At 43.0% G+C, this 22507-nt stretch overlaps 1 protein-coding gene across 1 annotated transcript; it reads right to left on the bottom strand.

The window, feature by feature from the left end:
* Positions 1-657: 657 nt before the first annotated feature.
* Positions 658-22362, bottom strand: RETREG3 (reticulophagy regulator family member 3). Its single transcript, XM_025440472.3, has 9 exons — positions 22002-22362; positions 9515-9621; positions 7873-7903; positions 6814-6940; positions 6093-6177; positions 5147-5284; positions 3852-3934; positions 3105-3237; positions 658-2704 (listed from the first exon to the last, which is right to left on the bottom strand). The coding sequence occupies exons 1-9, from the start codon at positions 22238-22240 to the stop codon at positions 2247-2249; spliced, it is 1401 nt and encodes a 466-aa protein (XP_025296257.1). The 5' UTR covers positions 22241-22362; the 3' UTR covers positions 658-2246.
* Between the last annotated feature and the right edge of the window lie 145 nt (positions 22363-22507).

Below are 22507 nucleotides of genomic sequence, written 5' to 3'. Positions count from 1 at the left end.
CACCTGGCAGGTGTTTTCCACTCCTGCCCACAGTGGCCAATGGGACAAAGCCTGAAATAAGTGTTTCTAGTTTCTGAGGTCAGCTGAAGGCCAAAGAGCAGCTGTCCCTGCAGCTCAATCCAGAGGAGCACGGTGCTACTTTTTAAAGCCTTCTGTTACCTAAAGTCTCATTAGCCTTTGAAGCACGTACGTGTCTTCACACGGCTAGGGAACAGTATCAAGAATTAAAAATGATGGGACTGCAGGCTAGATGCCAGCCACGAGAGCCAGTTATGCTGTCTGGGCTCTCCTGGGGAGGGGAGGGGAGGGGAGGGGAGGGGGCCTCATCCCATGGTGATTGTTCTGACCATCACAAAAGTCACAAATGGGGACAGGCAGGTGGGTCCCTCACACCTGGGCTTCCTCTTCTGAGGCTGTCACCTCAGATTAATCCCATTTTGGATTAACAGACTGTCAAGGGTAAGACACCATTCAACATTAGTCTCTTAAAGATTGTTCTCATACAAGATTTATTCCCCAGCACCACTCCCCCCCACCCCCGCCCTGCCCACCCATCCCCACCCCAGTTCACAGTGGAGGACTAAGGAGATTCAGAGCATGATCCCCCAGGTACAAGAAACACCTTCTGAAGATTTTGCTCTCCTTCCTCCCTCCCTCTTGCCAACTTCCAAGGCCTGAAGCTACACACTCATGCAAACACACCAAAACCCACTCCTCTTCCACACTTCCTGTTTTTTTTTCCCACATCAGAGCTCACCTGTGAGCTCATCTGGGCTCTGAGAAGATAGAAGGTGTCCAAAGTCTGAGAACCGTAAAGTGGGGAGATGCCACTGACTCCTAATCTTTCACACACAAGTGACTGTGAAACAGGCACCTAGCTCTTCTTCCTTCTCTTAATTTTCACTCCTGGCCTCTACCTTTTCCATCAACCAAGAGCAAACGTGTTAGCACACTCCCACTTGCAGCACATGAAAATGGGCTCTGTCCAACATCCCTTGCCCAGGTATGGGGGTGTTGGGGGAGTGGTCCCTGAGGATCAGCAAAGGGTTAATGCAGAGGGCAAGAGGACAGAAGAGTTTGGCCTGAGCTCTGATTGGGGAGGCAGAGAGGCTGTACGCTGGCATAGGTTTAGAATTACCATTTTTAGTTTTTGTCTCATGATTCTTCTAGGAGTGGTAGAACAGATACCCCTTAGAAAGGTCTCTGCCGACTACAGACATATTCTTGCTAACTGGCCTCATCCTTAAAAGAGGCCCCAAGTTGGGAAGCAGTTGAAAATAAAAGTATTAAAAGGAACTGAATAGGGAGTAAGAATAGCTGGTGCAAGAAGAGCTGGTGGCTCCTGGGGTGAATGCCAATGAGCCATTTGTAAAGTGCTACTTTGACATCCCCCATGCAATTATTGCTTCTCCAAAGGAGGAGCAGGGGAAGGAACAGGAACATGGAAATGGATATGGTATGGTATTGCTTTGCTCGTTGCTCAGGCTGATGGCCAAATGGAGCCGGGGGTTAGCAGCACCAAAAATGACCAGGCAGCTTCAGAAGATTCCATGAGACCAGGAGATACAGAAGCACTCACCCTCTCAGCCAGCTGACCCCACAGCCCAAGGTAATGTCGAAGAGGCCCACCCCCACATCATGTTCACATTTCTAAATTTCACAAGCACTATTTTGGAGCACTGGAGATTAGGCCTCAAGAAATGAGGATGGGCTGGGGCAGAGGGAGCAGGCCTGCTCTGCAGAACCAAAAAACTTGCTTAGAAAAAGACAAATCAAATCATGGCTTAGCAAAAGAGGAAGATGGCAATGTAACACTTCCGGCTGCTGCCTGACTTGGAGCTCCAGGAGGGTGATGAAGGGAGGAAGGAAGGAAGGGAAGGGTGCTTCTATCACTGAGGGCCCCCGAGCACCCATACCTAGAAGCAAACAGCAGCACCCCCTCAAAGGGGAACCAATACCCCTGACTACTTTGTTCCCCAAAAGTACCATTCTGATGGAGAGAAGCCTCCCTCGGGGGGGAGGGGGGGGAGGCACTCTCACTGCAGTGATTGAGCTCAGAAATGGGCATCCAGCTGGTAGCAGGGGAGTGAGTATCCTCTCAGCAGGCCTGAGCTTCGACCAGGCCACCAAGCATACATATATAATTCAGTGGATGGGACCTGGGTTCTTCCCTTGCCCCTTCACCTTAAGTGGGATAGGAAGAAAAAAAACCTAAACCACAGTGACCCCTAAAAGGAGTCTCTGCCTCAGTGGCTCCTGGAACTGGCAGGGTCCAGCTGATTCAGCTCCGACTGGTCCAGAAGTTCAAAGTCATCCCCTTCAGCATCAGTGTCCAGGTCTGAACTGGGGGCCCGGAGGAAGCCTCTTGTTGCTCTCCGGGGAGGCGGGCCAGAAGGGCCTGGCTGAGAGGCCCCTGACAGAGCCAGGTGGATCATGCCCTGGGAGACCAGGCTGGCAAGGTTGCTGGTGAGGTTGGATCCTGCAGGCAGGGAACCAAGAAGGAGTTCCGGCAGTACAGCTTCATCCTGGCTAGCAGGGGGGTTCTGGAGCTCCCCGGCCCCTGGTGGGGAACGGTACATCAAGTTAGGCATCCCAATGCTAGTATCGTCCTCATCATCCAGGCCAGCAGGATCCACGTTAATGGAAGGGAAGTCTGGAAGGTCTCTGGCAAAGGATTCTTCTGGATCGCTGTGACCATCTAGGTCTGGGAGAGTGGAATAGAGGTGTTTTTGAGACATGGCAACAGCCTGCCACTCCTGTGCCCTAGCCCCACAAAGCAAGCCCCATGTAACCAGATTTTTCTACCCTGAATTTCTCAAGGTAAAGCAAAACCTGTAGTACTGGTCGGCTTCTCCCCTCCACTTATAGACTGCTATGATCTCTACTGTCCAAAGAATTCCATCCCCTTCTGCCAACCCAAGGCTCCAGGAAGATTTCAAAGAGAGCAGTGGTGCAATCCCAGCTGTAGCCATACCCGCAAAGCTGCTCTGCCACCTGTTCCACACCTCAGAAAACAAGAGAGGACCGGGCGGTATCCTCTCTGCCCATGAAGCTGAGCAGCAACTGTCATAGCTGTATGAACTCATGTCCACGGTTTCCCTCACCTTCAGAGCCTTCTGTTAGAGGTGTCTGGCCCCGTGAAAGATTGAATGTACCATTGTCTGTACAGGAGACCTCAGCATCTGAGTGCTCAGAGTCTGTGATGGCCAACTCCCTGGCAACAGTAGAATCATCCAGCTTAGGAAAGAAAAGACCAACAAGCCTGAAGAGAGGATGCCATTAGGAAAAGGTGCAGTTCCCCAGTTACAGCTCTACTAATTAGCTGGCCCTAATGGCTAGTCTAAGGCCAGCAGTGCAACCAGGCAAGACTGGGGACTTTAGTCAATATCTTGACCCCTTTTGGGCTGCTCCAAGGAAAATACCTGTACTTATCAATCTTGAGCACAGGAAGGAAAGCAGTCTGGGGAGTCAACCAGCCACTTACTCATAAGCAAATAACTGATCCAGAGATTACTTTTCACAGGTGGCCAGGAAGATACATTGCCCAACATAACACGGGCTGGGCTGTTAAAAGACAATCACGCCAATTCCAGAAGTTCTGCCATGATGGTAGAGATTAAAAGGAGACATGGAAGAAGGTGTGCTGGTCACCAGACCCAAACAGATCTACGCACAGTCCAAAAAGAATACTAGCTTTCTCCTCACGGCTCTTACAGGCAAGGAGAGGGTGGGGCCTTGAAGCACCCATAATGAGCTTGAAAACCTAGTTACCACCTAAATGTGAGGTGCTAGATGGTTAATGGGAGCTAAAAGAAAACTAGCCAGTGCTGCACCTCCCGCACCCAAGATACCTGAGGACAGAAGGCAGCAAGCTCCTCTTCACTGTCGCTGTGGTTGTCCAAGGCACGCTCTGGATATAGAGCTCTGCGGCATACTAAACAGAGAGAGCAGAAGGCCTTGACACCCTCCCTTGCAGGGCAGGGGTGGGGGTGGGTGGGAACCCCACCCGCCCCAGACTTCAAAGGCATAAAATCAGAACATAAGAGAATGAACCCTCTGAATTTGGCCCAAAGCCTACATTACAATGCCTAAGGGTAGGGTTGCTGAGCCTAAGTGGCAAGATAAGCTGATAACATAGGAGAGAAGATCTTCCAATGCCTCTCCTCCACCAGCCCCTTCACATTTTTGTTCTGGTCAGATGATTAACAACTCCTAGGATAGGTCAGAGGCAGACAGATGTCAAGAGGAAAGTGGACAGTATCATAGAGAGGGCAAAGATGCCCCACCTTGGTTAAATCAGGCTTTTGAGTACTGATACTATTCAGCTGGCTGTGCCAGGGGATAAGCTGGGCCTTGATGACCATGCAATGGGCTCTTTGAAGGTGAGGGCTTAATAAAACACCAAATATCACCAGCCCACAGAAGGGAGGAGAAAGTTCACACAACTGTCATTCATGTATTGGGAGGGTCTTAGGCTAGTATACTTCTGGCTTCTCAGGCAGTATGAAAGTATCACCTTTGGAAAGCAGCTTTCAGTAGTGAAAAGAGGCCTGGTTTAGGAGTTGCCATTTACTACCTGTGAAGTTCAATTTCTCCTTTTTTAAAAAAGATTTATTTATTCACAAGGGACACAGAGAGAGGCAGAGGGAGAAGCAGGCTCCCCATGGGGAGCCTGATGTGGAATTGTTTCCAGGGTCCTGGCAAAAAAAAGGCACCCCTGAAGTTCAATTTCTTTTCTCAAGGTTGTCAAGATTAAGTAAAATACTTGTTAATAAAATTAAAATTAAAAAATATATAAAATAAATAAAAATATGCAGAGTTGCCACCACAGTGCTTGGGCACATGGAAAGTGCTTCATAAAAAGCAAGCAAACATTAGGGCTATCTGTCTGACTTTTATTCAACTTGGAAGAGCTTTTCCCAGATTTGCTTAAAATGGGAGTGTCCAGAATCCCAAATGCCAAAATTGGTAAGCCTGCAGAGGTTTCCCTGGAATAAAATATCACTTTTATCTACCCCCCCTTACAAAACAACCACACCCCACTTCTCCCACTTCTGAAGACCTGCCCGTTATGTCAGACCTATGGGCTTTTCTCTTCTCTTCCCCAAATTGCCCAAGTGGAAGGAAGCCTCTCCTTGACACTTACATTGTCTCTCTCTCTGCTTGGACATCATGTAGCCACGGACACTGAAGTCCAGCCGCTGCAGAGCTGGCTTCAGCCGTACATATGCTCGATCCCACAGCCGGTGGTACACAGCAAGAGGCCACGTCATGACAGTGACAACTGAGAGGAGTGGGAGACAGTGGCAAAGTGGAGAGGGGGCTGTACAAACAGTCCCGACCGTCCCTCTGCTATTGTGTCCTCTGACTAGACACTCGGTGTGGAATAGTTCTCCTTCATTCTGCTGGTGATCTTTAACAGTCTCCCGTACCACATGAGAGGGGCTCTGGAAGGTCTAAAGACTTCTGCCGCCACCTATATGGCTCTGCACATTAGAGTGGGCTACTGATTTATCAAGGACAGAACCAGGTGTGGTCACTTGCATATAAGTGTCATTGAGCCATAAATCAGGCTAAATGGTAACAATGCCTCAGTAATGACAACAAATCATGTAAGGGGCTGGCCACAGACATAGCTCCTCAGTTTTTCCAGCCCCACGCAAAATTCATGCCAACAGGAAGTAACTAAATCTAAAAAAACTGTGCTCCAGGAGAAAAAGAAGTGCTCCAGGATAAGCAGAGCCTAGTAGAGAAACCCCTAAAAGTTATATTCTGTCACACAACATACTAACTCTAAAAATTTCCTCCTAAACAGGGACAGACAGTCCTTTAGGGCTGGTAATACAATATATGTTAGTGGACCCTCATCAATTTCTAAAGCTGACTTGGTAAGAAAAGCCCTTTGTGTGGGGGGAGGCTGTTATAAGCAAGAAGAAAGATATTTTCATGACACCAAACAGATTATGAAAATATAAACAGGTCATTTCCTGGAGAACCAAAATATAAAAGTCCTCTTCCTAGACCCAGAGTTAGCTGTGGCTAGAAAAGCTAGGTGTAGGGAAAGCTCTGGAGGAGGTATGTGCCATACTTACGTATCAAATAGGATAGCAGGAGCCCGGGGATGTAGCGGCCCAAGACGGCCAAAAAGGTCAATATCCCACAGCTCAGCAAGCAGAACTAGAGGAGTCAGGAAACAGTATTTTCTGTTACACGGCAGGAGACTGGGGTGCGGACAAGGGAAAGGTGGAGACGACTGAAATGACTATGACCTATAAGTGGGCACGTCAGAATGACAGCTGTGTCTAGCCACTTTTGCATCTCATGGTGACTCTGCTTGGGATGAAAAGGAGGATGTCCATTTTATTCAAACTCCTTTTCCTTTGCTAACCCAACAGGGCTGCACCTTTCCCGCTGGGAAATTGGTTTGCACAGGCTTAGCCAAAAATTCTCTCGGAAAGCAAGTGGTGGTGGTGGGTTTTTTAAGTTAAAAAAAAAAAAAAAGTAAAAAAAGTAAAAAACCCAACAACCTACCACATGTTTAATATGACACAGAATGCACACAAGCAAGCTCTCTTTTCCATCGTGGGGCAGGAAGATGGCTCTATCTCAGAGGCAAGCACCTAAAGGAGTCATCAACCTCTTCCCTTAGTCCTAGTGGCTGGTCAGAAGCCCTTCCTACAAATTCTCTTTGCCTCCACGATCATCACGGTCTTTTTCTCTCTTGAATGACACTATGTAGTCAAAAGACTGTTTCACTTTAGCATAATCTATACTGAGAAGCCAGAAATGAAAGTGAAAAGGGAAGAGTCTTACCTTGCCTGGGTTTTGCTTTTTGAAAAGCACAAGATTCCTTATGAAAATGGTCCCACTAACCCAGACTTCAGCTACGTGGTGGCAGAGCTCGGGCACGCTGAGCAACCGAGGGTGCACAAAGCCCCAGCTATAGGAGAGAGAAGGGGGAGCTGTGAAAGGAGGGTGTTGAGGGATTCCCCCCATCTTGCTGTGGCATTGGCAGCCAATGCTTCTAGGTTTCAACTGGAGCTTGGGAGTGGCTAGTTCTAGGTGCTTTGGAGGTGAAGTGGGACTTTTTTCTTGTCTCACCAGGTTGAAACTTGAATTTAGGGACTAGGAGGGCACATTTGTTCTGACAACTCCACCCTATGAGCAAGCAGTCCAATCCACGTGTATAAACCTGCCACTAGCTCCAAGGCACTTTGTGCTTAGAAACATCTTCCCTGCACTCGGACCATTGCAATTCACTGTGATTGCAATTCAGGGATAAAAGTAAAACACAATCTGACACTGCTGCTGCTGAGGGGGAGGCAATGGTAGATGTGTCCCTCAGAAAATAAATATAGCAAAAGTAAAATAAACCATAGCAGAGGAAATTCCTTGGATCAAACATATGGGATGAATGAACTGAGAAATGAAAGCAAGAGCTGTAAGACACAAGAGGAATCTTTGGCTTGCTGATGCCAGGAACCAATGTGTTTTCTGACCAGAAACTTTTTAAAAAGCTAGAGGTCACAGAAAACACTAAATGATCTGGAATAAAAGTCAGGAAACAAATGAAATAAGCTGCCTCTAAGTTTTTACAGTAGAGCTAAAAAATGCAGCTAACTCCTTGGCATATCAGGTTACAGGGCACTATAATGCTCCTTTTCAGAAACTTTTCTTGTTAATAGCAGAGGACACTAGCAATCTCAACTTGCTACCTGAACTTTAGGATTTGTTAAGATGATTATTCGGAACAGACTAGGTTCTCAGCTCATACTCTGTATCCATAACATGGAGTTAACAACATGTAACCAGAATATTACAACAAGAGAATCAATCAGAGCAACAAAAAGGGATTTAATTAGTGTTCCATACCTCTCATTGTCTAATGCGTCGGGTCTTGGCACTACAATATTAAAACAAACACCAGCATTAGTTGGTAGGGCAAACTAAACATAAAAATGTTAGGCTGTTGGTCTGACAGCTCGAGTTTTAATAGGTTTGGGGAAAAGAAAATAGTAATAGCCAATAAAAAGGAGACACCAGGTTATACTGACAGAGTTAGGGGAGTGCAGACATGGGGAGGATGGCTGATGCCTGCTCATTTCTCTGGTGGGCGGGTGAGGGGATCCAAATGGAACATCAGGGTCCCTTCTACTTACTACAACTGAGAGCCAAGGTGCACAAGAAAAATGATCCACCCTACCCCTCAAGGGTGTCTTGGCTGCTCACATACATCAATGTGCACCAGGTTACTGAGGCATGTTAGAACTACTCCAAATCCAGAAATCTGCCTTTTCTCTTTAAAAAGAGATGCATTAACTACAATGAATGATGTCATCTTTTGACATTCACCAGCCATAAGACAGGTGATGAACTACATGATTCCTTAAAGTCTTTGCAAAATAGGATGGGAATGTATTTAAAAGCTATATACTCTCATGTAAATATCCTGCCAACACTTCAATGGCGTTTATCCCTTATTCTTCTAATTCCCTACTTATCAGTCTTAATGTATCTTTCTTCTTCCCAGCTCTCCAAGCCACCCATTGTTTGTTTCCATGAATACCTCTCTATTTCTCACACAGATACAGTCATAGTTTCCTATCAAGTCTCCCTCTTTCCCTTTTCTTTCCATGTGATCCTGTAAAATGCTATCAATCTTCTGTATCACCTCACAATATAACTCTAAAAAAGAAATGCTCAATGATCATTCACTACCTATAGGATTAAGCCTAAACTTCTAGGCCTAACTTGAAGGCCTTGTAAAATCTAATCCCAACATATTATCAGTTTTATTTCCTTTTAATGACCTCTTCATTCTGGTGAAAGTGACTAATTCCTTGTTCTCAGGAGATGCTTTGCTGCTTCTGGTTTCTCAGACTAATCGAACTACTGGTGCCACTAGAAACACCACTTCTCTCTTCACTTGTTCAAGTCACTTGCTTCATTCAAGGCCTGAACCAGGGCCAAAATACATGACAAACATACCAATTACATACTACACAGTGACATCTCTGGTACTGTTCTGTAGCTATCATTTCACTGGTCTTTTGTTTGTGCCTATATAATCTTTGAGAAAAGGAAACGTATCTTACTTTATATGAATCACAATGCTTAGCTTAGTGTTTTTTGCAAATAAGCAATTTAAAAGAAATTCCTGAGAGGCAAATTGATACTGCCTCAGTAAAGATGCAGTATCCAATGATGTAGATATGTCTATCTATTTTTTTTAACTTGAAGACTATTTATTCCTCTGGCCAATTATAAGGGCAAGAATATCTCAGGTGGTGGATACAGATTTCTTGAGCTTAGTAACAATGGGAAAGGTGGAATGCAGCTGTAAGGAACTACCGATGGAGCACCAGCCCTTCAAGTGTCTCCTAAAACAAGTAATTCACACATCAAAAGATATTCCCAGTTCTATACACTCCCTCATAAACCCCCAAAACTAAAGGTAAAAATTAAAGGAAAGACCATTTCCAGTTCAGACTGTTCTAAATGCTATCAAACTCACCTTTTATTTCAGGCCAGATTTTGTTCTTCCATTGGTCTATACATACAATGATCATAGAGCTGAATGCAAGTAAAAACACAAGACGAAGGGATGTCAGTGCAAAGAACCTACAGAGAAGAAAAAACAGAAGATTATTATTCAATTAAGCTAATTTCGGAAAGGACCATCTGTATACTTCAGGCTTTAGTAAACATACTTAAGTCCTAGTTACGTACCTTAAGAAAATCACTTAAACTTTCTGAACATTAGGGGATCCCCGGGTGGCTCAGCGGTTTAGCGCCTGCCTTCAGCCCAGGGCGTCATCCTGGAGACCAGGGATTGAGTCCCACATCGAGCTCCCAGCATGGAGCCTGCTTCTCCCTCTACCTGTGTCTCTGCCTCTCTCTCTCTCTGTGTCTCTCATGAATAAATAAATAAAATCTTAAAAAAAAAAAAAAAAAGCTTTCTGAACCTCAGCTATTGTATTTATGGGGAAGAGATAATTTGCTTCTGTAAAGGCAGAGGACTAAATCAAATAACTTCTTAAAGTCTTTCAAGTCTGCAATTCTATTAATTTCAGGGAGAAATTCATCCCTGATAACTTATTATAATGAAAACAAACACCCTTCTACCAAATTAGACCCCACTGTAGGGCAACAAACTGATAAGAGATGTGTTACAAAGCATGTAATTCAATTAGGTATCTTTTTACAGATGGAGGAACTCAGGTCTAAAACAGTAAAATGATTTGATTAAGGTCAACAGAAAGTTAGCACTGAAGCAACATTCTAAATTAAATTAATTAGAATTTAATTAATTCTAGTTAATTAGAATTTAATTAATTCTAGTTAATTAGAATTTAATTAATTCTAGTTAATTAGAATTAATAGCGGCCCAGTGGTTTAGCGCCTGCCTTCAGCCCAGGGCGTGATCCTGGAGTCCCAGGATCGAGTCCCACACGTTGGTCTCCCTGCGTGGAGCCTGCTTCTCTCTGCCTGTGTCTCTTCCTCTCTCTCTCTCTCTCTCTCTCTCTCTCTCTCTGTCTCTCATGAATAAATAAATAAAATCTTTTTTAAAAAATAAATAAATAATAAAAGCCAGTTCTTAAGAATTAACACCAATACTTCTTAAACATTTCCAAAAAATTGAAGAGGGAACATTTCTGATTGATTTTATGAGGCCAGCATTACTCTGATATCAAAGCCAGACAAAGACAATACAAGAAAACTAAAGCCCTATATCTCCCTCTCCCTGTCGCTCCCCCTGCTTGTGCTCTTCTGCACTCTCTCTCCCGTCAAATGAATAAGTAAAAATGTAATAAATAAAATAAATCTTTCACAAAATGTGGGGGGAAAAAGATAATCAAAAAACAAGTTCTATGAGTCTTTGTACTACACCAGCCTTTCAGTATCTTTAGGACAGTGCTGGCCCACAAGCTAATTCTGTCAGTCTGTGAGGAAGCCAAGTAGAAAATTTAGAGTAAACATTTAAAAAAAAAATTATAGCAATTTGACCAAGTAATCTTGAATCACAGAACACATTTGGGTTTATATTTTCTGTCTTTTAAACTTAATTTTTCAGGCACCCCGGGTGGCTCAGCGGTTCAGCGCCGCCTTCAGCCTGGGGCGTGATCCTGGAGTCCCGGGATCGAGTCCCACATCAGGCTCCTTGCATGGAGCCTGCTTCTCCCTCGCCTGTGTCTCTGCCTCTCTGTCTCTCGTGAATAAATAAATAAAATCTTAAATAAATAAATAAACTTAATTTTTCTAGTAACTTAATTTAGTAACTTTCTAGTAACTTAATTTTTCTAGTAACTCATTTATATTGCATTTTACAAAAGTATTGATTTGCAACAGATCAGGGACACCACTGGCCCTGACCATAGATGGTTCAGCAGGGACTGTAGTAGGCATAGCTTTTCAAGTCAGACTGGCTTGAGTCTGATTCTCTGAACACTCACTTAGTCATATGACTTTGAATAAATTAGCTTAACCTCTTTAAAGACTGTTTCTTCGTTTTGTTTTGTTTTTTTAAGATTTTATATTTATTCCTGAGAGACACAGAAAGAGGGGCAGAGACACAGGCAGAGGTAAAAGCAGGCTCCCCGCAGAGAGCCTGATGTGGGACTCCCATCTCAGGACCCCGGGACCAGGCCCTGAGCCAAAGGCAGACACTCAATTGCCAAGCCACCTAGGCGTTCGTGTTCCAGTTTCTTTGTATGTAGTGGTAACAATGACAGAATTTGGAGGATTGTTTGTAGGTTTTAGAAACAACATACTTAATTCCCTGTAAAAATATCATACTTGGGGCGCCTGGGTGGTTCAGTCCATTAAGTATCTGCCTTTCGCTCAGGTTGTGACCCCAGGGTTCTGGGATCAGCCCCACATTGGGCTTCCTGCTCAGCAGGGAGCCTTCTTCTCCCTCTCCCCGCTGCTCATGCTCTCTCATTATCTCTCTCTCTCATAAATAAGTAAATACATAAATAAATAAAAATTTTAATAGTCATACTTCATCTTGCTTAAAAAGACAAGAAAATATAAGCCTAAGACGTAGTTCTATTCAATTTTACAATGTAGAAGTGTTACTAGCTATTATCACAGCAAATGGATCAAACAAGGGTAAGGTTGGTTTGGTTACAAATGACCTCTTGCTTTCTCAGCTCACCACACTACCTAATGACTTGACATAACCACAGAACAATAGAGTATAATCTTTATATGTAAATGGAAAAAAAAAGCTTTATCTATGTGTACATATGAATACATCTACATATTCATGGATTGGCAGAGGAACTTTTTATTTCTAGATATTTTTGTACTGGTTTTCAATAAACATGAGTCCAGGGGGGGACCCCTGGGTGGCTCAGCGGTTTGGCGCCTGCCTTTGGCTCAGGGCATGATCCTGGGGTCCCGGGATCGAGTCCCACGTCGGGCTCCTGGCATGGAGCCTGCTTCTCTCTCCTCCTGTGTCTCTGCGCCTCTCTCTCTCTCTCTCATAAGTAAATAAATAATCTTAAAAAAATTGTTTAAAAAAAAACATGAGTCCATGTTATGTAATTTTAAAAACTACACAAAGAGTGAAGTTCCAGTCACCAGTGATAACCCTATTCCAATTCCCCTCCACCACCATTTAAAGGACACTGTAATTATACATGAGATTAAAGAATGAAAGCAGCTTAACAAAAATAAGCCTCTAGAGCTGCCTAGTCATTAACCTTTTCTCCAAGGCCAACTCATCAACCCAACTAACAAGCAAATTTAACAAGGCCAAGGATAAGGGCTCTAGAGCTTTTTGCTCCTCAGTGCCGCTACTTCTCATTCCTGGCAGCAGGAGGATGTGGCAGGGCCACCGTTTTCTCCAGAGTGCTTGAAAGGGCTCCCTGCGGAGGCAATCCAGACTGTCTGCAATCTCTACTTCCCAGATCATAATTACTAACAAATATAAAGTGGGGTAGGGAGAGGATATTAAGCCCTTCTAAGAAAGGCTGATCTTCCAAAAATGATGGCGGTAAAAATACTTTATCCAAGACCTGAACTATTCTAGTAGTCTGTTATAGTTCCCACCTATGTTTCAACCCAATCCAACAAACATTTATTGAGTGCTCATTTTATGTAGAGGCTTTGAGGTATGCAGCCCAGTTATAGCAGTTACAGAAAAGAGAAAGACATGGACCTTACTTTCAAGTGTATTTATGTGTCTATCTGTGTTTGCAATATAACATGACAAGCTAACGATAACAAAGAAGAGGACATCTAAACTGGAATTTAAGAGATAAGTAAGAATGGGGTGCCTGGCTGGCTCAGTCACTGGAGTATGCAACTCTTGATCTCGGGTTGTGGGTCTGAGTCCCACACTGGGTGTGGAGATAACTGAAAAAATAAAATACAAAAAAGAAAAAAAGAAAAGAAAAAGAAAACCCAGATAAATGGTAAGAAAACAGGATAAAAGGATGTGGGGAGGAGAGGGTACTCAGGGAGAATAGCCCGCTGGCATGACATATTTAAAGAACGACAAGCAGTTTTGATAGAACTGAAACAGAACACAAGGAGGAGATGAATATGGGGATAGCGTCAGGAGTCAGATCATGAAAAAAAAAAAAAAAAGGAGTCAGATCATGAACGGCCTTTTATGACAAGCATATTGGATTTTATCCTGCAGATAAAGGTGATACAGTAAAGTTTTATAAAAGGTATATTTTTGGGTCATGAAGGCTAAAACTGTGAACATCTTCTTGAACAAGATTAATCCTGGCCCATAAATTAATTTTAGGACTAGATTTATCTTTTTCTTGAATAAGCCAATGTAGGAATTTCAGAAGTTTTTCTGTGTGGTGTAAAATGACATTTCTTGGGAAAATAGTTTCTTCCATAAAGGTAAAACTTAATGGAAAGATCACCTCAATACACTGCAGTTGACCCCTCCAAGGTAACCAGACAATTAGCATCAATGTTCTCTTAGAGGTCTGATTGTCAAACATAAAATATGAGTAAGCGTGTGCTTCCTTCCTTCCAGGCCTCAATACTAAAACCCTAAGCAAAAAGGTAGTATCAATCTCAGATTAGTGTGTTTTGAAAAAAAAAGTTCAGAAAGAGTAAAACCGGGACTAGATGAAAAGAAGTCACATCAAATGCTTATCATTTTACCAGACATAACCAGGCAGCCCACCTGTAAGAAAACTCTGCAAGTAAGTGCAGAGACAAGACATAGTTGGTGTTGGGGATTCCTGGGTGGCTCAGCTGGTTAAACATCTGCCTTCCACTGGTGTCATGATCCCAGGGTCCTGGGATCCAGCCTAGTGTAGGGCTCCCTATTCAGTGGGGAGTCTGCTTCTTCCTCTTCCCTCACTTGTACTCTCTCTCTAATAAACAAAATCTTTTTCTAAAAAAGATAAGATATAATTGAAGATACAGTATTTTTGAGATCAGTATAGGTAAAGGATGGATGAAAAATAAGGATTCTCCTGGACTGGTTTAGTCCTCCAATGTCTATTCATCCAGATCAAAAAACTCACATGCAGATATAGCAGTATATGAGTTTAATAAGACAGTATGTGAAACATTTTTCAGCTACTAAAATCAGCATGAGAACTTCCCAACTTAACTAAAGCAACTGCAAATGAAGTCAATTCTGAATATTCACATGTGAATTGTTCAATTTGGGGATTGCCCATAGCCTTTATCCTTTGTGGGTTCACAATCTATTTTTTCTTAATGATGCATTTTTTTCTTATTCGTAAAGGCAACCATGTTTATTGGAGAGAGTTTAAAAATGTAAGCGATAATGAAAAATGAAATTAAAAAGGAAATTAGTATACCATCTACGAAACACTCTTACCAAACAACAAAAGAAATTTCTTGAACCTGAATCTGATCAAGCCTCTAGATCCAACTACCAATTTACAAAAATATAGAGCACAAGGGAAATGTGCACAGGGATGCAATAAGCAAAATCCAGTCTGGGAAACACTTTATAGGACAAACTGATTTCTTCAACCAACAAATTAGGGAGGAAAAAAAGACTAAAGGAGGTCAACAGAATAAAAGATATGTAAAAAACAGATCAGTTATAATATGTGGACTTCATTTGGGTCCTGATCCAAACAATCTTATTATTTAAAAAAAAAATTTTTTTAGGGGAGGGGGCAGAGAGACAAAATCCCAAGCAGGCTCCATGCCCCTGACACAGAGCCCAACTCCAAGCTCAATCTCGTGACCCTGAGATTATGACCTGAGCTGAAATCGAGTTGGATGCTTAACTGACTATGCCACCTAGGTGCCCTCCAAACAATTTTTAAAAACAAATAATATTTAAATATATATACATATATAAATTTAAATAAGCTCTATGCCCAATGTGAGGTTTGAACTCACCAAGCTGAGATCAAGAGTCATATGTTCTACTGACTGAGCCAGCTAAGCACCCCAAAACACAAATAGTATTTATGAAAAAACTGGAAATTTGAACACTGAAAGGAGTCATTAATTTTTTACATATGATAATGGTGCTGTTATTTTTTTTTTAAGATTTTATTTATTTATTCATAGAGATGCAGGCAGAGACACAGGCAGAGGGAGAAGCAGGCTCCATGCAGGGAGCCCGATGCGGGACTCGATCCCAGGTCTCCAGGATCACACCCTGGGCTGCAGGCGGCGCTAAACCGCTGCGCCACCAGGGCTGCCCGGTGCTGTTATTTTTTTAAAGTCTTTATTTTTCAGAGATTCACAATCTAAAATATTTACAGATAATATTATAAGACACCTGGGATTTGCTTCGAAACAATGAAGAGGTGAAAAAGAACTGAGGTACAGAAGACACAAAGTTGGCCATGAACCGAAGAATTTTTTTTTTTTTAAATTTTTATTTATTTATGATAGTCACAGAGAGAGAAAGAGAGAGAGGCAGAGACACAGGCAGAGGGAGAAGCAGGCTCCATGCACCGGGAGCCCGACGTGGGATTCGATCCCGGGTCTCCAGGATCGCGCCCTCGGCCAAAGGCAGGCGCCAAACCGCTGCGCCACCCAGGGATCCCGAACCGAAGAATTTTAAAGCTGGGTACATGATGGTACATATTATTACTCTACCTACTTATGGACATGTTTAAAATTTTCCTTAAGACAATGTTTGGTGGAAAAAAAAAAAAAGACAATGTTTGGTGGTTTTTAAAAATGATTTATTTATTTATTCATTCATTCATTCATTCACAAGAGGATCACACTCCAGGATCACACTCCAGGATCACACCCTGAGCCAAAGGCAGAAACCCAACTGCTGAGCCACTCAGGCATCCCAAGAAAAAGTTTTGAAAAATGGCCCCTTATCCACATACATGCCCCCAAATGTGAACAGATGCTATTCTTTCATTTTAAAAAAAATTTAAAAAAATATGGTATATACATCCATGGATGTATATACCATATCTGGTTTAAAAACCTTCTTCTTTGGGACATCACGCTCAGGCCGTGATCCTGGAATCCTGGAATTGAGTCCCTTGTCAGGCTCCCTGCATGGAGCCTGCTTCTCCCTTTGCCTATGTCTCTGCCTCTCTCTGTGTGTCTCTCATGAATAAATAAAATCTTAAAAAAAAAACAAAACAATTTTCTTCATTTGACAATAGATAGGTTTTCCTGTGTCACCAGAAAAACATCAAAAACTTCTAAAATGATTGTACTGTATATATGTGTGTGTGTGTATATATATATACACAATTAGTCTTGTTAAATCTTTTCTAATTGAACAAATGTCTCCAATTTTTGATATAAAAAAAGCTGAACTATGTATCACTGAGCATATATCTTTGTTCTCACAATTACTTTAACTGGAATTACTGGGTCAAAGGGCATTGACTTTTTTTATAAGTGTTTCTGAGATAGAGTTTGCAAACCATAAAATTCACCCTTTTAAATTGTCTGATTCAATGGTTTTTAATATATTCAGGGTTGTACAACTATCACCATCATCTAATTTAGAACATTTTCACGATCCCAAAAGGAAAGCCATTACCAGTTGGCAATCATTCCCCATTTCCTCCAGTCTCTAAAAAGACACTTTTTTTTCTTTTTTAAGAGAGAGAAGGGGCAGAGGGAGAGGGAGAATCCCAAGCAGGCTCCATACCCAGCATGGAGCCCAAGGTTGGGTTTGATCTCACAACCTTGAGATCGTGACCGGAGTCGAAATCAAGAGTTGGTCGCTTAACTGAATGAGCCACCTAGGCACCCCAAGATACTAACTTAAATGTCTTAATATATGTTGCCTAATTACTTTCCAGAAAGATTATCCAATTTATGTTTCTGTCAACCACATGCCAATTTTTACATATTTTCCCCAGAATTAGATACTACCATTTAAAAGAACCTAATAAGCAGAAATTAGTAACTCATTGCCATTTACATTCACATTTTTTACTACTACTGAGATATATATCCATCAATTATTTTCTGCTTTTTCCCCAGCCCTTTTGTAAACTTTCCATCCCCTTTATTAGGAGTTAAAATCCGGGATCCCTGGGTGGCGCAGCGGTTTGGCACCTGCCTTTGGCCCAGGGAGTGATCCTGGAGACCCAGGATCGAATCCCACGTCGGGCTCCCGGTGCATGGAGCCTGCTTCTCCCTCTGCCTGTGTCTCTGCCTCTCTCTCTCTATCATTAAAAAAATAAAAAATAAAAAAAAGGAGTTAAAATCCAATTATCGGGGATCCCTGGATGGCTCAGTGGTTTAGTACCTGCCTTCCGCCCAGGGCATGATCCTAGAGTCCTGGGATTGAGTCCCAAATCAGTCACTCTGCATTAAGCCTGCTTCTCCCTCTGCCTGTGTCTCTGCCTCTCCCTCTCTCTCTCTGTGTCTCTAATGAAGGTTGGATAGGGTCTAAATAAACAAACAAATAAATAAATCCAATTATCAGTCTAAATAAAATATTCCTTGGAAAAATAAACTGGTCTCCAGAAATATCATGAGGAATTCCAAAACTGAACAATTTTTTTGAGGTTAACTATCTGATGAATCCTCATTAGTACAGGTAAATTAGAATTTGCTATAATCATAAACAAAGAGCACATGTCTATCTTCCATCAAAGAAGATACTATTTCTGGTTTCCTTTTGTTATTACAGAGTAAGCCTGTCTCACTGGCACTTCAGAACAAAGCTTCCTTCCCATCCTATAGGGACAAAAAGCCCATTATTGTACGGCACTTGTGGCCGCTGGTTAATGAGCCAGTCACTGGTAAATCAGAATGAAAAAAATTAACCCAACTCACATAATGTAGTGATAGTTGTTGCTTACACAAAACCAGAAATGAAACCAGCTAGCTGCTAAACACCTACTTTATGTTAATGGACAGAAAGCACCCAACCTTACAATTAGGACAGATAAAAACTGATGGTGAAAGAGAGGTGAAAAAAATGTAAGCCAAGGCATCTTTGGGTGTCTCCTTGGCTACCAAAAGCAATAAGAACCTTCTGAAGACTAGCATTAGAAACATTTGCTCAACAGATTTCATCTGAAATTCGATGTGTAAATTCTCACAAAACAAATGTTTCTACTTAAATAGGCCCTGCCTTCCATTTCCTGTTCCTCACTGTTGTTTTTCACTCAAATTCTGACCTTTTAAATCAAAACTGCTGTACACCTTTAATCACTTCTCATTTTTTTATTTGGGGGGGTGAAGGAACAATTTTATTTTTTTAATTGTGGAAACAATAGATTCCATAATATCCCCTAGAATATAGGATGGTTAATGCAGACAAGTGACTGTCAAAGCAGGTCTCAACAGGGAATCAGCTAGTGATTGCTCTAAAGCAATATCCCTAATTTAAAGACTGTCTAGAATCCTAGAATGTTAAAAACTGGAAAGGAGCTCCAGAATCATCTAGCCTTCCTTGAATCATGTGCTGCTCTTCACAGAAAGGGGAGGCTTAGAATGCATCCATATTTCCAGGGCTCCTGGGTGCTCCCCTGATCTGCTAAATCAGAATTTAACCAGCAGGTAACTCCAACCTGTTCTTTTCTGAATCTGTCAGGATACATTCTTGCTGACTCAGATATTCTTCCTTCAAATCTCTCATTTACAGGTGGTGCTCACACTAATGCAAACACAACCTACTGGAAAGGAAGGCCTGACATTGCCGTTACTATCCTAGAGATAATAACATTATCAGTGACCAGAAGCAATATAGACTGGAAGACTTCTGACATAATCACCATAATTGCTCTGGAACCTGAAGAAAAAAAAAAAAAGAATGAAAGCCCTGAAATACTATAGCAAGGCTATACATCTATCTCTTTTATTTTGTTGTTTTTATTCTGTTTTACTAAAATTTAAGAGGGTACATTCATAGGTACAGAAAAACTTTGACTGAGAATCCATATTACTGAAAGTTAAGAGAGGGACGCCTGGATGGCTCAGTGGTTGAGTGTCTGCCTTCGGCTCAGGTCGTGATCCTGGGGTCCGGGATGGAGTTCCACATCGGGCTCCCTGCATGGAGCCTGCTTCTCCCTCGGCCGTGTCTCTGTCTCTGTGACTCTCATGAATAAATAAATAAAATCTTTTTTTTTTTTTTTTTAAGAAAGTTAAGAGATACCTATGTCAACTCTGGTGATTTTTGTACTCCTATCCAATCTTCTAATACCTCCTCAAAATGTGTAAGACATCTTAGTTAATAGATGTACCATTATTCAACACAAATAAGGAAAAAAACTTTCAGACTTAATTTCTCTCCAACCTGAGCCAATGATCCTTACATTTTCTAAACATTTATAGTATCAGAGAACTACACAGTTACCCTTCAACATTCCTAACTGAAATGTCAACATACATACATAATAATATGATACTACTAGAATGTTAAGTCTAACCTTCAGTTTTAACCCAAACTGCCTCCCAAGGAAGCTCATTTCCTAAAACAACAATCCTGTGAACTGTCACACCAAACTACCTTAGCCTCTGGGGGTTTAACACTATAGGTCACTCTGTAGCCTTAAGGGGTAGGGGTCCTCTTCTCCTTAAAGTGCAAGAGTCTCAGGAGTCGCACCTTCATTTTGCTATAGCTCTTTTCCACCTACTTCTAGAGGGATGGGAAGGTACCAAGTAACCATATTCTGGACACACAGCAGGCAAGCTACCAGGAAATGCCAGAGACAAAGACCAATCACAAGGCTTTCAGAGACCAAGAGTAAAAATGGGGAGCTGAGTGAGATTCTAAACATAGCATATTAGTAAACTTTAACAAACACTTGTTGAGAGCCAGCAAATTAAAGCTACCTGTAACATTTAAAGTGGTGCCTCAGTAGGAGATCATGTTCAGACCTCAATTCCACATTCTACTTCAAAAGTCTCTCAGGCAAGAGGCCTACGGAAAGTCCCTTCAGAAATAACAACATACATGCTACTGATCTATTTGTATTAACAAACCCTTGGTTTCATTACTCATTTAAATCCTGATGAAGCTTATACGTCAGCTAACCACACTTTGATCCAAACTGGCTTACTGAGGACAAATTGCCTCCCCTTGGAGTACAATCTCAATGTAGGTAAAAAATGAAGTTTTGACTAGATGGTCTGGGGTCAGGGGTTGTAATGGGGGAGATGGGGAAAGGAAAAGAAGATCATTTTGGAAAACGCTCCCAATTGAGATGCTACAGTTAAAGGTTTCTGCCAGAGAGGAACAGGAAGAGAAGTAGGTACCTGGGGATCAAAGAAGCACTACCAAAAATAAATGAAGAATGCTGTAGGAAAACTTTATCACCAAGTTTGTTAAAGACTGGAAACAACTAATGCCAGAGACTGCTGCAACACCTTTAACCTGAGTCCCTTTCAAACTGTTAGGGGAGTAATAGCTGAAAATTACATCTTTCTGTCAATGAATTTGAAATTGTTTTACTCTAGTTCACTGAAAATCTTTCAGACAAAGGATAATAAACGGGTTGGTTTTAAAACAAGAAATTTTAGGATAAAAATATTTTTAGCAAAAAAATATGTATTTTTAGCAGAAACAAATTTTCTTTGGAAACATTGTTCCATTTCATACTTATCCAGAATAGGTTTATTTCATTCAGCTGTTGAAGCCCCTCCCCCCACCCACTTCAGTTCCCTTGGAATTTGGTGAATAACCTTTCCTAGTTATGAGTTAATTCCAAAGTATGCTCAGCAGATCTTATGAAGACCTATGTCCACCTTAGATCATGACAACTGAGAAGCAGCAGTTCCATTTTCACAAAGCATGACACACTGACTTTTAAAGCATATTTATAGTCTCACTTTTCCAGCTCAGGAAAATTCACACACGCTATTAGGCATCCTCAATTTCCCCGCCTATAAACCGTGCCTAAGAATGAATCTCTAATTCCTTGGGACAGGGATGAGTTGCAATCCTAAGTGGCTTTGAAATGGGTGAAATCTCACTCTCACTATTTCATAACTGTTTCTTGTTCTTCAAGAGCTTCTAATTTTCTTTCAAGTTGCAGCTCTGGAGGCTCTCATTGACGCTCACACTTCACAACTTCCTTGAGCAGGAGAGAGGACACCTAACGTGCCAATTCAGATCACTCAAGCTTGTTTTCTTATCACACCTAGGGATACCTTTGCAAACATCTCACGCCTCATGCAACTACCCCGATAACAACTGCTAAAATCAGAGCTCTGGGGATGGTCTTCAAACCATACTGGAGCAAACAAGAGACGGAAAGTGATGGCCTTAAGTGACACAGCTTTCCCGAGCCAAGACGAGGCGCCCTCGCTCACTGCGAGCGGCTCAAGATGTTACCAGAAGCTCCTGCCGTATGTGCGGGGCGAGGCTGCGGGAACAGGTAAAGCAGGGAAGATGACTGGAGGACCACGGGGAGGACTGCGGTGCCAAAGCCTAAAGGCGGGATGCGGTGGAAGGAGGTGAGGCAAAATTAGGCTGGTACTGGAAGGAGCCGATGCAGCGAAGAAAACAGGGGAGGCGAGTGGTAGAGCCCTAGAAAAACCTGACGGATTCGCGCCTGGGAGGGTTTCCAAGGGTCCAGTTCTCTCACCAGAAAGCCGCGTTCAGCCCCAGGCACCACAGGGCGCTCCTGGCTGGCCGCTCCCACACCAGGGCTGCCTGCACCCGGCTCAGCAGAGGCTCGTAAGGCCCCAGCACCTCCACCAGGGCCCGCTGCGCCGCCTCAACCTGCTGGTCTCGTTCCCAGGAGCCTGACAGAGCGCGGCGGCTCCTGAAAGCCGGCCCCGAAGCTGGGCCTGGGGCCGCGGCCACCCCCTCTGCCTCCGCCATCTCCCCCCCGGCAGCCACAACATCCGGGGCCGCGGCCCGACGGTCACAATAAACACCAACTGCGCAGATGCGCGATTCGGCGGGGGAGGCCGCGTCCCTCCACAGTGCGCCTGCGTACAGGGACCTGCCCACGTCCACCCCGAGGAGAGAGCGCTGCGTCAAAGTACGTGCCCCGCGCCCCGGCGCAGAGCCCGGCCTGGAGTTGCGCACGCGCAGCCTGCTTGACTGAAGCCAAATGAATAAGGACCTGCCGTCGTCAGAACTCCG

The sequence above is a fragment of the Canis lupus genome, chromosome 9 (assembly GCF_003254725.2).
Source record: "Canis lupus dingo isolate Sandy chromosome 9, ASM325472v2, whole genome shotgun sequence".
Taxonomy (NCBI): Eukaryota; Metazoa; Chordata; class Mammalia; order Carnivora; family Canidae; genus Canis; species Canis lupus.
This window is presented reverse-complemented; position numbering and strand designations above follow the sequence as displayed.

Coding starts and splice junctions, on each gene's coding strand:
- RETREG3 (XM_025440472.3), bottom strand. CDS start 22,240: ATGGCGGAGGCAGAGGGGGTGGCCGCGGCCCCAGGCCCAGCTTCGGGG. Junction 9,622..22,001: donor GGGCTGAACGCGGCTTTCTG/GTGAGAGAACTG, acceptor TCTTCTCTGTAG/GTTCTTTGCACTGACATCCC. Junction 7,904..9,514: donor AATCTGGCCTGAAATAAAAG/GTGAGTTTGATA, acceptor TTAATATTGTAG/TGCCAAGACCCGACGCATTA.